At 39.6% G+C, this 18,125-nt stretch overlaps 1 protein-coding gene across 1 annotated transcript in view; it reads right to left on the reverse strand.

Moving 5' to 3' along the window:
• Positions 1–12,819: 12,819 nt before the first annotated feature.
• Positions 12,820–18,125, reverse strand: part of C1H1orf198 (chromosome 1 C1orf198 homolog) — a 32,333-nt gene continuing 27,027 nt past the window's right edge. The window contains exon 4 of the mRNA XM_060753794.2: positions 12,820–16,794. Within this exon, the coding sequence (XP_060609777.2) occupies positions 16,738–16,794 (57 nt within the window). The 3' untranslated portion in view covers positions 12,820–16,737. The remainder of the gene's footprint in view (positions 16,795–18,125) is intronic.

Genomic DNA, 18,125 nt, shown 5'->3' on the forward strand with positions numbered 1-18,125 from the left:
CATCCATCTTGCCCTTGGTCAGCCCCTCTTCCAATTTCCTTCCATTTTCCCCAGCATCATTATCTTCTCCCAGCTTTCCTGTCTTCTCATTGTGTGACTAAAGTACTTCATCTTTGCCTTTAATATCCTTCCCTCCAGTGAGCAGTTGGGTATTATTTCCTGGAGTATGGATTGGTTTGATCTTCTTGTGGTCCAAGGTGCTCTGTTATAGAGATACAAGTATTAAGTGGGCCTTAACCCCTTAATACCATATCAGAAAGCACTTATTTACATGCAGCTAAAACATTTCAGCTCTTCTATTCTTCCTTGTGACCTCATGTCCTACATGTTCTGCATATTCTCTTGTTCCTCTTCCTAATGTGCTTAACAGTTTCCAGCTGACTTCATTAATTGCATTGTACTTTTCCACAGACAGGACCAGCAGAGCAGCCAAACACAACTTTTCTAACTTTCCTAGGTGGGTGGCAGGAGCACTGGAAGCTTAGCACTATCATTTGGCATGCCACAACACCTGTCAAGCTATGGAGGAAGAGATCACTTGCACATTAAAAACATGTAAGGAATGAATGACCTCCCATCATTTTCTAGATTCCAGCTGCTTATCCTTGCCAACATCCTGTTGTTACTGTTCTAGTTGCCCAACGTCTTTGTATTTGTGGGTCCAGAGAGGATTTAACACACTTATATTGCACACACTTTCTGGGTGGATGTCCAGATGTTCTCCCAGAACTTACTGGGAGAACACTGGAACCCCCTCCCCAAGAAAGTGAAAATTAAATTTTCTCATAATCAAAATCTGTGCCAAGTCTTACTCAAGAGGGGTCTCAAGGTGCTAGTTCAGAATTTAGTAATGTATGATTAGCTGACAAATATGGATCCCTTTTTGTTAAAAAATATTAGAGGTGTTGGCCATCCAATCTACATCACTATGGAGAAGGAAAAGAGAGTTCTTCTTCATGTATTAGAGTTCTTATCTCAGGCAGAGGCCTTTGTTAATTCTTTGAATGAAAAGAAGAAGGCAATGCTTCTAGCTATGTTTTTAATGTCAAGTTTTGCCATCAGTTTGAAGATTATTGCAATCTGCATTTTTAGTTTATTTGTCCCAGTAGCAATATAAAGTAAAGGTAAAGTTTTCCCCTTGTCATTAAGTCTAGTCATTTCCGACTCTTGGGAGTGGTGCTCATCTCTATTTCTAAACCAAAGAGCCAGTGTTGTCCATAGATGCCTCCAAGGTCAGGTGGATGGCATGACTGCATGGAGTGCTGTTACCTTCCTGCAGAAGTAGTACCTATTGATCTACTCACATTTGCATGTTTTTGAACTGCTAGGTTGGCTGAAGCTGGGGCTAACAGTGGGAACTTACCCCGCTCTCCGGATTCGAACCACTGATCTTTCTGTCAGCAAGTTCAGCGGTTTAACCCGCTGCACCACTGGGGGCTCCTAGTAGCAACATATGAACTCCATAATTAGGGATGCAATGGTCTTCTAGGTTGGTTATAAAATTAAATTCCAAAGTTCAACGACAATATCTCACTAGTTCTTTGTGCTTTGAGTAATGGACTTTCAAATAGAGATTACAAAAATATATCCAGGTTGAAAACAGATTGCCTTGTGTCCTAAATATGTGGATTTGTAACACTGATCTGATTCATTTCCTAGAGAACACATGTGACTGAAGGGCAGATTAACAGGTCATGTCAGAAACATAACTTTCTTGTGTTGATATTCCTGGAGGGCAGGAGCACATATTTTTCCAGGGAAAAAAAATGACTGAAAGTTACAGAGAACATGTGAAATGTGGCAAAAACATATCTGTGTGTCGTTTGAGCATTAACATTTGTTAAAAAGAACTGTTTCTAGCTTTGTCAAGATTTCATCAGAATTATTAACTACATGTAATCCCAGCAGGCAAATTCAGACTGGCTTTAACTGTATCATACTCTCTCATTTACCTGTCCCAGTACCACATTTACAGGTTTTGTGCTGGATGAAAGTGTAGCATCATTGAATGCTGACTTTTGTGCTATGCATTCTCAGCTCAGGCATTTGGCCAATCTATTTAAGAAACAAATGGTACATAATATGGAAGGAGAACTCATTTATGGCACGAATGGTCAATTTCCTAGAATAGAAGTCTCATGGACTGACCAACCTGGGACTACACCACTGCCAATATCATTTAGCAGTTTCTGCTGCCAAAATTGCAAAAAACAATGACATCTACAATTTCCAGTTCTGGATTGTCCCAGGCTCTGAGATTTCAAGGGCAAAATCCAAGATGCCCCTGAAGATGCACTAAATATGAACCAGTTTGACTTATAGCTTGTCATTCAAACTCACAACATATTGATTCCATTTCAGAAATTAAAATAGAAATCTTACCTAATGGGTTTGTTCCCAGATCAAGGTGAAATGATAAGGTTATTCCTTCTCATTACTTAGGGAGTTGGGATAGAGAATATTTCATCTAGTCAGCTTCCTTCTTTCTAGACAGTTAATAGATGCAGAGTGGAGGGTGAAGCTTGGCATCATAACAACTGAGAGGGAAGGAAGAAGCTAAGTAGTTATATTTATATAAAACAACAAACAAACAAACAAACAACAAAACTTTATTTATATCCCACCACCTCTCCCTAAGGGGACTCAAGGCGGCTCACAGACATAATAAGACAAATATTCAATGCCATGTATTGTAATAAATAATACAATTTAAATAAAATACAATTTAAATAGTATAAAACAAATAGTTATAAAAGCAATAATAACCATCCTAAGAAACACATTCAAACAACATTAGTAAAGGGAAAATTTAAAAGCCCTGGAGTGACTTTGCAAGTTGGGGCAAGAAATCTATTAAGCTTTGTGAACTTGTAGCAAGCTTTTGCTCTACTAGCTGAGCTGGAGATTTGTGCATAGCCCTTTCTTCTGGAGATTTTCACCATATCCCACCTGGAGATGAGGGTGCAAATTCCCACCTGGAGATGACCCATGAAAATTCCAGGGCAATGCAATTGGTAACAGCAGCAGTTCTTTATACCACAAGGGCTTCCTTCTGAAAGGGAAGAGGGAATTTCCAGCCCTTGAATGCTACTAGAACTGATTTTCAACTGTGTTCATACAAAGGCAACCTGGGAGTCAGTAAGTGTTTCAAAAGGAGGTGAAAGCACAGCTTTGTATTGCCCATTCCTGATGCCTTCCACACAGCACAACTAGAACTGTATGATTTCACTTTAACTGCCAGTAGCAACATCTTATGGAAACTTGGGATTTGCATAGGGAGGATGACTTTGAATCCTCATGCCTCACCAAACCACAGGATTTCATAGGATGCATTCATGACAGTTAATGTGGAATTCACTGTGCTATAATTGTGCAGAGTGAAGGGTCCCTGATTAAGAAGGGTTGTGGCCAAAGCCAGAACATCAACAGTTTCTGCTCACAGTGGTCCTTTGCCACAGAGGTAAACAAGTTACAGGCGTAGCAGCTGATTTCATCCACAGTAAGTGCTTAGACTCTTCCCTTGAAGGCTCTGCACAATAGGAGCATCAATCCATGCAAGATATGAGATGTTATCCAAAATACACAATATTCCTAACGTAAGTATTTTAAAATAAATGTTTTCCATTTACAGTCCTACTAGTATCATCTGGCTCCTCCCATTTAAAATATCAATATAAAACTGCATTTGCATTTCTTTGTCATATGTCTACACTTCTCCACCCCCTTCCAAGGGTTTATCCAAAGTAGACTGTGACTCATTTGTTAAGGGAAGTGGGTTTTACACCTGTTTTTGATGAAGCAGTTTAAATTCAGCTCCCTTTGGCTCAGAAAGAAGCATTTTGATGTGTTTGAAATGTCCTATATCTGGAAGACATAAAAATTGTCCTACATCTGGAAGACATAAAAACTGGGGAGGATAACTGTGTTTGCCCTCACAGAAAGACCATTTGAGATGGCAAGAATTCATTTAAAACACTTTTGGATACAATTTCTGGTAATAGTATCTTGCAGGTATGGGAATTACTGGCTTCCTGGACTGCAACTACCACCAGCCCTTGCTAACATGACTTATAGTGAGGTATTATAGGAGGCATATCCCAACAGCATCTGGAAGGCTGGATTATGCCATCCCCAGGCTGCAAAATAATCTTTGTCCCATTGTTTGACATAATAAAATTTGGTGGCAGGATTCATTGCAGACCCAAAACATCCAATGCTTCATTAAGTGACCATATTTTTGCTTCTTTTCATATAACACAAGCACCAAAGATCCCCTCATACTTTTTTTTCAATTGGATTCCCAAAAACATCTGTAATGAAAATAACCCTATGAATATGGGAGCTGTGGAAAGTTTGAAGATTTTTATGTAGGGACTGCAAGGAAATGGGCAACTACTACAGAGACAAGAGGAGATGCTTCCAAACGAACCCGAGATTTTAATGTGAATTTATCCGAGGCATTAAACCCTATTCCCAAAATGGGTTTATTACTTCATCACACACAATAAAATCAGCATTTCTACACATTTCAGAAATTGCAACCCCCCGTGCCCTTCCTATGAAGCAAGCTTCAACTGTGGGGTGAGATATTTTGCCATTTCTAAAGTGTTGGTTTTTCCAACTATTCCTGAGTTGATTGGAAGTGCCTGATTCAGCGGATATTCTTAAAATCCTATTACTATTCAAAGATAAATAAATTTAAGACTTGGCAGAAATACTTGTTTATAAGTAGCATTTGTTCTGCTCTAAATGACTAGAAACATCTGGGTGCAGGTGGAAGACAAATCTGGTTAGTGCTTGGATGGAGGACCACCAGAAGACCTATGATGGACCTTCAAATAGGACAAAAGAAACAATCCTAATTGAGAGCTCACAAAGTTCCTGCCATAGACCCACAGTCAGATTCAGTATGAGTTGGCTGCTTATGTTCATTTACTAATCACTAGATCTGGTCTGATGTCTGATAACGTATTTTCTAGAGCAGAATGAAACTGCTGAGCTATTTAGTCCTTTCTCGTGATCTTTCCAGTCTGGTACTTGTTTTACCATGAATTTCTTTTCTTCATTTCAGTAGGTTTTTTTAAAAAGCGGACATAACAATAACAAAATCAACTGAACATTAGATCATCAAATAAAACCTTGCAAAAAAACCACCCCATTTATCTTGCATTGTCTCTGAATTGTTGGCACTGAATATGAACAACTAACTCTGCATAAGGATGGCTCCTCATCTATAATTCATTTGCTATGACTCTTGATGGCTGGATTTCTCATAGTGAAAAAAAATCCTTAGATCAAACCCGCATTTTGGACTTTAGGAGAGCTGATTTCCAAAAAATGAAGGAAACACTGAGCAGCATTCCGTGGACACAGATACTAAAAGACAAGGGAGTTACGGATGGATGGGAGTTTCTCAAGAGTGAAATACTCAAGGCGCAGTTGCAAACCGTGTCAACAAAAAGAAAAAATAGGAAAAGTGCAAAGAAGCCAGAATGGATGTCCAAAGAACTTCTAGCTGTGCTGAGACACAAAAGAGACATGCACAAGAACTGGAAAAAGGAAGAAATCACCAAAGAAAAATTCAAACAAATAGCCAACACCTGCAGGGAAAAGGTCCGCAAGGCTAAAGCACAAAATGAGCTCAGGCTTGCCAGGGACATTAAAAACAATAAAAAGGGATTCTTTTCTTATGTCAGTAGAAAAAAAAAAACAAGGAGGCGATAGGGCCTCTTCGAGGAGATGATGGGGCAATGCTGACAGGGGATAGGGAAAAGGCAGAACTACTAAATACCTTCTTTGCCTCAATCTTCTCACAAAAAGAAAATCATCTTCAACCTCAGCAAGACGGAGTGGATGAGGGATTTGAGGACATCCAACTCCAAATTGGGAAACAAGTCGTACAGGAATACCTGGCCGCTCTAAATGAGTTCAAGTTCCCAGGGCCAGATCAACTACACCCAAGAGTATTGAAGGAACTAGCGGAAGTCATTTTGGAACCATTAGCAACCATCTTTGAGAGTTCTTGGAGAACAGAAGAAGTTCCAGCAGATTGGAGGAGGGCCAATGTGGTCCCAATCTTCAAGAAGGGAAAAAAGGATGACCCAAACAACTACCGTCCGGTCAGCCTCACGTCGATACCAGGCAAGATTCTGGAAAGAGATTGTTAAGGAAGTGGTCTGCAAACACTTAGAAACAAATGCGGTCATTGCTAATAGTCAACATGGATTTATCAAAAACAAGTCATGGCAGACTAATCTGATCTCTTTTTTCGATAGAGTTACAAGCTGGGTAGATGCGGAGAATGCCATGGATGTAGCGTACCTGGATTTCAGTAAGGCCTTCGACAAGGTCCCCCATGACCTTCTGGCAAGGAAACTAGTCCAATGTGGGCGAGGCAAAACTACGGTGAGGTGGATCTGTAATTGGTTAAGTGGACGAACCCAGAGGGTTCTCACCAATGCTTCCTCTTCATCCTGGAAAGAAGTGACGAGCGGAGTGCCGCAGGGTTCCGTCCTGGGCCCGGTCCTGTTCAACATCTTTATTAATGACTTAGATGAAGGGTTAGAAGGCAGGATCATCAAGTTTGCAGACGACACCAAATTGGGAGGGATAGCCAATACTCCAGAGGACAGGAGCAGGATTCAAAACGATCTTGACAGATTAGAGAGATGGGCCAAAATTAACAAAATGAAGTTCAGCGGTGACAAATGCAAGCTACTCCACTTTGGCAGGAAAAACGAAATGCAAAGATACAGAATGGGGGACGCCTGGCTCGAGAGCAGTACGTGTGAAAAAGATCTTGGAGTTCTCGTGGACAACAAGTTAAACATGAGCCAACAATGTGATGTGGCGGCAAAAAAAGCCAATGGGATTTTGGCCTGCATCAATAGGAGCATAGTGTCTAGATCTAGGGAAGTCATGCTACCCCTCTATTCTGCTTTGGTTAGACCACACCTGGAATATTGTGTCCAATTCTGGGCACCACAATTCAAGAGAGATATTGACAAGCTGGAATGTGTCCAGAGGAGAGCGACTAAAATGATAAAAGGTCTGGAGAATAAGCCCCATGAGGAGTGGCTAAAGGAGCTGGGCATGTTTAGCCTGAAGAAGAGAAGGCTGAGAGGGGATATGATAGCCATGTATAAATATGTGAGAGGAAGCCACAGGGAGGAGGGAGCAAGCTTGTTTTCTGCTTCCCTGGAGACTAGGACGCGGAACAACGGCTTCAAACTACAAGAGAGGAGATTCCATCTGAACATGAGGAAGAACTTCCTGACTGTGAGAGCCGTTCAGCAGTGGAACTCTCTGCCCCGGAGTGTGGTGGAGGCTCCTTCTTTGGAAGCTTTTAAACAGAGGCTGGATGGCCATCTGTCAGGGGTGATTTGAATGCAATATTCCTGCTTCTTGGCAGGGGGTTGGACTGGATGGCCCATGAGGTCTCTTCCAACTCTTTGATTCTATGATTCTGTGATTCTATGATCTCCCAGCTGAGTTTGAATATTAAAGGACACTGACTAAAAACTGTGCTGAAGTGAATGCTACATAGCATACATACTCAAGAATATTTAAATAAAATTCAAAACCATTCAGCAGTCTCCTTGGATAAGGAGATGGCAGATGAACCACTATAATCTCTCAAAGTCCTTCTATAAGTGTAATAGGCATTATTTATATTGTATTAAGTGTTGATAAAAACAGAATGCCTTTTTCCATTTTAAATTCAGCTTTTCTAGATCCTTTCCTTTTTCTTTCATTAAAAAAATATTTTAGGGTTGGTGCTTGCCTTCCCTGAAAGCTGATGCAAATGTGTTTGATTTGGAAAAAAGCTTCTAAATTTGTATGCTGTAGGCTAGTCAGGACTTAAATTATCCCTTCTGTGCTGTAATTTATTATTATTAAAATAGCGAACTGGAATTGAAAGTTCAACATCAGTTATAATTTAAATCTGCCAAAAGAGCAAGTTGTCAGAAAGTGAGATGTTGAAAGGCAAGGAAAGCCTGTAAACATGCGCACATTCAGAAATCTAGAGATTGGGCACCCAAACATGTGAGATGGAATCATGATAGACCACTGCAACTTCATCTCCCCAGGTGAAAAAAACTGTGAACAGGTCTCAGTTAAACATCCAAGTTGCTTGTTTATGGAAAATAAATACTGAATAGTATTTATTTTCCATTCACCAACCCACCATTCAACAGCAGCATTTTCAACTCAGGTGGACTGTCACCAAACCTATCCAGGCTATTTGACATTGGGCGTAATGAGCACCTTACTTCTCATTTTTCATACTATATTTAAGTCCCCTCTCTGTATCTCACTGTGGCTTGTAGGATTCCAATGGCTGCTTACTGAATTTGTGTATTCTTTTCTTCTTCTAGAAAACACATCCTCTCTGCATCAGAAGACAAAGCAGGAACTACTAAAAACAACCTTTTGGTGCCATCCCATTTAGCAGCAGCCTCAGCAGCAGCCGGTCCACCTGTGCATGTTTCTTGCTTTTATGCCTCAGATGGTTAAGGTAGTTGTAATGAATGCTGCACATTACTTGCTGTGCCAGGGCCTCAGTCCTGCAAACAGGGGTCCAAGCCAGGGGTCCAAGCCAGAAGCAAATAGACCACATCCTGACTTCGTCCTCCAGATGGTTTCTGCTATTGAATAGGAGTAATGCTTGACCTTTAGCATAATGGTTCCATTAGGTAATTAAGTTTTTTTAATTGTATCAGAAGCGACTTGAGAACGTACTGCAAGTCACTTCTGGTGTGAGAGGATTAGCTGTCTATAGAGGTTGCCCAGGGGATACCCAGATGTGTTACAATCCTGCTGGGAGGCTTCTCTCGTGTCCCCCGCAAGCTAGAGCTGACAAACGGGAGGCCAACCCATCTCATGGATTTGAACCAGCAACCTTCAGGTCAGCAACCCGACCTTCAGGTCAGCAGACCAGCTGGCTCAAGGGTTTAACCCATTGTGCCACTGCGGCTCAGGTAATTAAGTAACAATAACAAAAACTGGAGAAACGCAGTGTGGATGGGGTGCCGTTGGATATAGTATTTTCTTCATCCAAAGAATCAGAGTAATTAAACGCAGGCTCAGCATTGAGTTGCTTTTTTGACTACAGTATTGTCCTATGATATTCTGGAAGTTGCCATCCAAAAGGCAACATTTCCAAGGTCAAATCCCATGTCAGACTATTTTCCTACATAGTATCATACTTTTATTCTGACTGACGTTGGTTATCTGTGGTTTCAAGATTGTTCTGTAGTTAAAGCAGCTGTATTAAATCTAAATGCTTTGGAGATTCTGTTCTTATGATCATTACACTATAAAATGCCAGCAAATTTAAACTGACAAATAAAACTCTGCACTGTCTCCTCCTAATGTAAGCAGACCACTGTCTGTGTTTCGTTTCCTAAAATTTATAGAGTAGTTTGATAATTTTGGCCAGGGATGTTATTGTTGCTGGAAAGAAAGGAGATTGATGAAGAGATGTGCATTTGTTCAACCATCTAGGAAAATGACCCTTTTCTATTTATAGAGATTTAAAAAAATCATGCTTGCTTTAAAATTCGCCTATTCCATTAAACTTACGTGGCCTTTTAAAAAAACCATTCAAAGGATTGGCCTTATTTGTTCAGATGAGCATTTTTTGTGACAATCTACTGCCGAACCTTCTGGTGCAACATATGGTATGTCCAAATGTGGTTTGGTTAAATAATACAATAAAGCAATGGTTCTGGCATCTATAGTGACTATTAACTTCTGGATGCAATTCAGTCTTGAAAATGTTTCATTTGCAGTGCTTTACATAACTTAGTCTTCCCCTTTTCAGAGACTGCCTTATTTTCTCATAGGCTTTAAATTCAGCTAAAGCACTCTCTTGATTGTATCTTCTATGTAACAAGCCCAATGAGAAAGCAATGGTTTGAAGGCTAGAAAGAAAAAGACCATGGGACTACAGTTTTTCTTTTTTTTTTCATCAGGAGCAATTTGAGAAACTGCAAGTCACTTCTGGTGTGAGAGAATTGGCCGTCTGCAAGGACGTTGCCCAGGGGACGCCCGGATGTTTAATGTTTTACCATCCTTGTGGGAGGCTTCTTTCATGTCCCCGCATGGGGAGCTGGAGCTGACAGAGGGAGCTCATCCGCACTCTCTCTGGATTTGAACCTCCAACCTTTCAGTCTTCAGTCCTGCCGGCACAAGAGTTTAACCCATTGTGCCACCGGGGGCTTCTAGAGACTACAGCTGGGATAAAATTAAACAAATAATTGCTGTAGTCACAGGTGATTTGCTAAATTTAAGACCCAAGATGATAAATAATAGGCTCAGTAGATATAAAAAAATATAAGCAGAAAGCTGTATTTGATACAAATAGATACAAAGCGGAAAGCTCTATTTGAGGATGTGTATGCATGTTATTGAGAGTGTAGCAACTGAATGCTGAAACAAGCATAAACAAGATATGGAAATATAAACAATGCCTGACCAATACTGAATTCAAATTAGGTGCAACGACAGCTGACGCAACCAGCTAAGAGCTCGTTGAATCTGGTGTGTTAATGTTATATCCAAGAATCTAATTAGAGGAAGAACAATGTTATGTCACCTTCAGGGAGGAGACTGATTGCTCTATAAATAACAAAGTCATTCATTTCAATCGGCTCTCCAGTTAGTCGCTCTTTTTTTCTCTCAGCAAGTTTAGGACCATAACCCTGCAGGGAGTATGTTCAACTAAACCCAGTAGGGATTACTCCTGGGTAAATTATGCCAACACACTGCAGTTCCAATAGTAACAGTTTGAACAAATATTAAAGCTATGGCCTTCTAGAAGTTACTGAACACCAAAACCTCCAGAAATAGCACCCCATGAGAGGATACTGGGAATTGTAGTTCAATAGCTTTTATAGGGACACAGCTTCCCCACTGCTGATCTAAAGGTTTATTCTGGATACTCTTAAGTGCATGCATGTCCTTGGCAGCTCTGCATCTTAGGACCACAAACTTATTTTGTAGTGTCCGAATAACAGTATTTCCAGCCCTCATTCATCCTTATTTCTCAATGGTTGGAAATATGCTGCATTTGGTAGAACTGATCAAATACTTTGCATAGCATTACAGATTTGTCACATAGCAAGAAATCAGAAGTTGCAATGTTTACTTTGAATTTACTTCCTGCTTCTTCTAAAACAGACAATCCCAGCTGGTCCTGCCAAATCATTTGTCATCTTTCTCTTCCTGATCCCATGCAAGGAAGATCTAGGAATCCTTTTATCATAGTGCATGTTACAGAACTTTAGTGTCCCTGCATAGCAGAGACAATAAAACACCCCATTAATGAATTGAAAAGATGCATGACATAGTATCTAGATCAGTGGTTCCCAAACTTTTTTTTAACCAGGGACCACTTTGACCAGGGACCACTCTCCAACGTCAGTACCAAAAGGGTTACGAATCAAGTTTTTGGTCAAATTTACATTCGATTTGGTTGTTTAGGGTGCCGATTCAGAAAATAGCACTGGATAGACCACATCAGGACTAGTTTCTGATACAGAACATATGCAATCCAGTAATCATCATCAGCTTGTCCACAGAAAACCGTATTTAATAAGCGTTGGCATGATAAGAGGGTTTCGCGACAGTAGTCACTCTCATTGCAACAGTGTAATAATGGTGAGGCCAAGGACCATATTTTAGTTCCACAGACCACAGGTTGGGAACCACTGATCTAGATCAAGGGAAGTAATGATGCCTCTCTGCTCCGCTTTGGTCAGATCTCACCTGAAATCCTGTGTCCCAATTCCAGGCACTACAATTCAAGAGAGAAATTGAGAAACTGGAACATGTCCAGAGGGCAACTAAAATGATTAAATGTCTGGAGACTATGCCCTATGAGCAGCAGCATAAAGAGCTGGATATGTTTAGCCTCTAGAGGAAAGTTGAGACATGATAGATAGCCATGTATAAATATTTGAAAAAATGTTGTAAGGAAGAGGAGCAGACTTGTTTTTTACTGCCCTGGAAACTAGGACTCAGAGCAATGGGTTCACATTACAGAAAAGGAGATTCCACCTGAACATTAGGAAGAACTTCCTGATTTTAAGAGCTGTTCAGCAGTGGAACCCTTTGCCTCAGAGTTGGATGAAAGCTTCTTCCTTGGAGGCTTTTAAACAGAGTCTGGATGACAATCTGGCAGGGGTACCTTGATTGTGCTTTTCCTGCATGGCAGGGGCTTGGGCTAGATGGTCCATGTGGTCTTTTCCAACTCTATGATTCTGTAATAGGTGCACATTTCCCTATTGTTGGAATGCGCATTGGCCCTATTATGTACCTGTCCTTTTGCTAGCTTCCCTATGTGGTAATGGTAATGTAACAGCAGTCTTTTGGTGGATACAGATATTAGGAAACTGTCCAATTTCTACAGACATAAGTCTACTTATAAAGATACAAGTCCTCAAAAATTCTGACCCTTATATCTGAACTATTTACCCATCATAAACATAAGAAGAGTTATATTGGATCAGAATAAAAAGTAATCTTGTCCAGCGTTCTCTTTACTCAGTGACCAATCTGTTGCCCAAAGAACCTTCACAAGCTTCTTAACTCTACTAGTTTGATAATATTCTGGAACCAGAGGGAATATATAGTCATCATGCCTGGCAGATCTTATTTTCAGTCTTATGCCCATGAATCTGACAGTTAAAAATAAGATAAAATTCAATCTTCATCTGGAATTTGCTATGGGTAACTGGTAAACAAACAACATCCAAAAGTCCACAGGACAATGAATAATAAGGCAGCAGAGACAACGCGAGACAGACAGTGACATTGGTCTATGTCAGTTGACTTTAATTAAGAATCATATATAAAATGTGACCAAGTACAAGTAAGAATAAGAACAACAGTAAAAACACATTAAAGAAAGGGAGAAGCATCAGATTTTAAGTTGAAGCAGAGTAAGGGCTAGAATGAGCGCAGGTTCTGTAGCATACAGCTGGCTTCTTTCAATGCATACAATCCACCAAGACATTCTCCTGTACAGCCTCATTTTAATGCAGAGGACTACATACAGACATAATAGCAACAGGAAGATGTTCTAACCATATAAGATGAAATACAGAGAGCAAATACTGATACCATCCATTGATCAATTTTCCATGTGTAAAGTAAAGAACTTTAAGACGCTCCTCTTAACCTTAGGACATTCTTTTCTGTAAGTAAACAAATATAGACAGTTTACTGTAGTGTTTGTCAAAACTGCAACTATCTCATTCTTGCATTTGTCCACACAGAAAAGAGTACCCGAGGTGGAGCATTTATGCTTTTATATTTCTGAACTTTTGATAAGTTTGTTTAAAAAATGCTTCCTTCCATACTCTAAAAGTGCTTTCCATAAGAATTTGTGCTCAACTTCAACTTTTTAAAAAAGACAGATTTGTTGCTTTTTTAAAAAACAGTATTTATATATTTAAAAACCTGTTTTAATGTCTACAGTGACTTGGAAATAAAACCCTGTAGCATTAAACTATGTTATCCAAGTTCCACTGACTCTACAGGTTTCCTCGTGATTAAAATTGCTTCAAACTTTTGCTGTTTGGAACAGTCATTTATACATGTCAGGTAACCTTGAAAATGTGACACTGTCACGGTACTTGCAACCACTTCATATTTACACACCCCCCCCCCCCCCAAGTTGTGTGGCATTGGAGATGTCACTATAGAATTCACAGGATGGACTGAAAAGTAAACACACTTAGATAAAAACCCAATGAAAACAACGGGACTTCAATCAAGGTGGATTAACAACAACACAAAACCTGTGTAATCATACCCAAGAAGGAAAAAAGTTTAGAAATGATTTCATGCTGGATCCAATAGCAAGATGAAGGTTTACATCTGGACTTAAGTTCAATTGATTTCAAGATGTTTACACTAAGTGTGATTAAAAGTGCATCTACACTGCAGAATTAGTACAGGTTGGACTGCACTTGAACTGCCATGGGGCAATGATTTGAAATCCTGAAAGTTGTAGTTTTGCAGGATTTTAAGTGTTCTCTGCCAAAGAGTGCTGGTGTCTCACCAAACTACAATTCCCAGGATCCCAATCCACTGAAACATGGCAGTCCAAGAGGTGTCAAACTGCTTTCATTCTACAATATAGATGCGTTATAAGTTTTGGTCCATTCCACTGTGAGAGTGAGCTCCATCTTCAAACATGCCACATGGGGCTTTAGTTCCAAACTAAGTGTCCACCATAGATAGGAAAGGTTGGAAGGGGCACACAAATCCCACCCTTCCCTTCTACTACAGTCACTTCAGTGTGCACATGAGTGAGAGAGACAACATATAAAAATATGATTCAGTCTTGAAAACCATATTTGTTCATGTTTGTGTTGTTCCCACACTTATCTTCTGTTAAAACAGAAGGAATAAAGTTAACTCTTAATTCACTGGGGATACTTGAAGAACATACCATATATTGCTTGACTACAAAATACAATAAAGGGAGTAGCAGTCAGAATAGCAAGTGGACTGAAATGAGAAAGAACACCAAATTTATGCAGATGTAACCTGAATCTTCAGGATTTGGTTGCACTAGTCAACGGTCTAGGAAATGGAAACCTTTTAAGATTACTATGGCCTTATCTCATCATAGCTATTGTGGAGATAACCAGTAATTAACTTTAGGAAGAGAAGGTGCTTTGCTTTTTGACATACAGCACCATTCTTCAACTATGTACCCTCCAGCTATGTTGAACCCCAACTCCCATCATCATTCTAAACCGGATGTTGACATCTGCATCCCAATGCAAACATTGGAAGATCTCCATATGGCATCGGAAATCATGCACAAGGAGCCACCACAGCTGGTCACTGCACTGGAAACTGCATTCTGAAGATTAAAAGTTCAGAAGGCTAGTCACCTTTGGCGTTGGATAGGACAGAATAACATTTGTGCGTAAAGGGAAATTAAGGCGTGAAGGTGTGGGGGATCGGGTCAGGATGGAAGGCTACAGGGCGCTTCTCAAGATACACTTTCAACTGACATAGCTGTTCTACTTGTATATATCTTAAAACATTAGACAAGAAAGAAGCCTGGCCTACAATGCAGCAGAAAGAAGGTGGTAGTAACCTGAGTGGTAGGTTGGTAGTTTTTTTTTCAAGCTACAGCTGGGAGGCACCATTTTTGCATGTTCCCCCTCATGTAAAGAGCGCCCTATATGTAACATCAATAACAAAAACAGCACACCAAGGCGCATGTGACAAGCTGGAGTTCTGCTCCTAGAAATAGCACCAGAAATTACTCATTTCTTTAAAAGATGCCATTTAAAAACATTTAAAAGCAATAAACAAACCATCTCACAATGCTTTGCAATAGGGTGGATGACAATATATATTCTTGAAAGGGAGAAGAGGAACAAAACAATCCACTCCCTTAAGGGATTATGGTACACTTTTCTAATGGCACTTTTATAGGAATGCCAACAAGCACCAAGACTATCAGTTGCCCTCTGAGACTACATTCCTCACTGCACGGTTTTGTTTTGCAGTGGTCTTCTAAATCTATACAAAGAAAGGAGCTTCTTTGTTCTATATATTTTATTTTATTATATTTTAATTTTTCATATCCTGATTCTTTTTGCCATCCATTACTTTATTTCTGGCAAATTATTGTCTCAAATACACATATGCCTATTTTAAACATTCCCCCTTAGTTATGCCATATCCACATCAAAATTATTTCTCAATACAGTATCAGGTAACTCTGCTCAGTTGTGTTTTGCATACCACTAAACACCAACAGAAATAAGCCAGGTCAAACTATATAAAGGTAAAGGTTTGTCCTTGACATGAAGTTTAGTCGTGTTCGATTCTGGGGTGGGGGTGGGGGGTGGGGTGTTGCTCATCTCCATTTCTAAGCTGAAGAGTCAGCGTTGTCTGTAGATGCCTCCAAGGTTATGTGGCCACCATGACTGCATGGAATGCCGTTATCGTCCCACCGACATAGTAACTATTGATCTACTCACATTTGCATGTTTTCGAACTGCTAGGTTGGCAAAACCTGGGGCGAACAGTGAGAGCTCCCCCCTTTCCCCCGATTCAAACTGCCAACTTTTTGGTCAGCAACTTCAGCAGCTCAGCAATTTAACCTGCTGCACCTATAAATGCCTATAGCATTTTTAATAAGTAAAAAGATGTAGTGCCTTATTTACTGTATAATTTATTTTAAACAGACATAATATATTTTGGTTTTTAAGCATTGTGCTTTAATAAATCTAATTCCCCATCCCACCAATATTTATGGTTCTTCTCTTCATTGCACTTTGTTAGCATTTCCCATGAGTGTGCAGAACAAAACTGTGTGCCCCTGTAAGGCACCTTCACACTTTCTCTGTTTCCTCACCTTGCTGTTAATAGACATATACCAGTAAAGAAATACATCCAGGCCATCCTCATCATGGCTAGTCATTGAATAGAGTAATAATAATAATAATAATAATAATAATAATAATAATAATATAATTAAAAACACTTCTAACACTTCACCATTCCAAAATACAAATACCATCTGGTTTTACAAAAAAGTGTTAGTACAAAGGCAACATTTAAAAAGAGCTGGAAAAAAATACTATTTTTAAAAGAAAAATTTAAAAAGCCAAGAACAAAACAATGAGAGAGAATAGAAACAGAAAAGATGCTCCTCTTCTTTCTCCAAAAGTGAGCAGATGCTACTTCAGTGTCTCTTTACCAGTTGTCCAGAAAATCAAATCCCGTCTTCAAGATAACATTACTTGAATTGCTCTGCAGGGACACAAAATTTGGACAAATTGAATACATAAAAGTCAGAAAAGATTATGGTAAACTGAAAAATAACCAGTGTAATAGACACTCCAATATCTGTATACATTGTCAAAATATGCAGCTCCCATATCCAGAGAGCACTGTGAATCCAACAGACAATGGATCTGGACCAAACTTTATATACATACCTAACATGACCAACTTTAAATACTAGCAGGGCTGTGAAGGAAATATTTATGGGCTTTGGGGGATTGACCCAGGATGATGTGGGTTTAGTCCACCGAGATCCAGAGAGAACTGTTAAGCACACCAATGATAGATCTGGCCAGACTTGCTACACAAACCCATCACGACCAACTTAAAAATATTGGAGGGTTGGGGGTGGGTGTTGACAGAGTATGATGGGAGTTGTAGTCCACCCACAAACGAATAGGAGTGGGAATCCCACCAACACTGATCTGAACAAAATTTGGCACAGATACCCATCCGGAACAACTTAAAATACTTTTAGGGATTCTGTGGGAGGACAAAGGATGATGGGAGCTGTAGTCCACCCACACCCAAAGTTCCATGTATCCTACATCCAAAGAGTCACGTGGATTTCTAATGGGACCATTCATAATGGTCCCATAATGGAAAGTGAAGCTCAGAGGGAGAAAACACTTTCTGATACTTCTTGCAGGAAGAAATAAACAACATATGTGCTTCTATTGCTAAGAAGAACTAAATATTGATTTAGATAGTATTGATATAACTATTCTACATTTCAATAAAACAAGAAAAAATAGAAACAAGAGTATCTGTATAAGTATACAATTGCATTTGCTGACAGTTAAAAAGCTTTTGACTTAACAGAATGGAGCTTTATGTTGTAATCTCTGAAAGAATTTGCCTTCAACTTATAGTTCCCTCTTATCTGGCACAGTTCATATATGCAACCCTGGTTAGTCAAAATCTCAATTCTGATATAATCTATGATTTGGCTGAAAAGGAGAGTTTGATAAAAGGCTGCACTATCCCTGTTGTTGTTTCACCTATATTTTGAAACTTCCACCTAAAGCACAAGGATACAGACATGAGTATGGGGCGGGGTCAACATAATATGCCGCATGCCCTTAATACCCTCCTTGTTCAGAATCTATTAACATGAAATGTTGGTGGTATTCAGCAGAGCTTCAGAGTAAAAATAACCTGCAATAATGCTGAAAGCTGGTAAAAGGTTGACAGTCCGAAAACCACGAGTAATCTAATAGGAAAGAAAACTACAGACAACTATGTTTATGAAAATAATCATTTGTTGAATAGTTAATTAATTCAACATGTGGTTTCTT

Source organism: Anolis sagrei, chromosome 1 (assembly GCF_037176765.1).
Source record: "Anolis sagrei isolate rAnoSag1 chromosome 1, rAnoSag1.mat, whole genome shotgun sequence".
In the NCBI taxonomy this organism is placed as follows: domain Eukaryota; kingdom Metazoa; phylum Chordata; class Lepidosauria; order Squamata; family Dactyloidae; genus Anolis; species Anolis sagrei.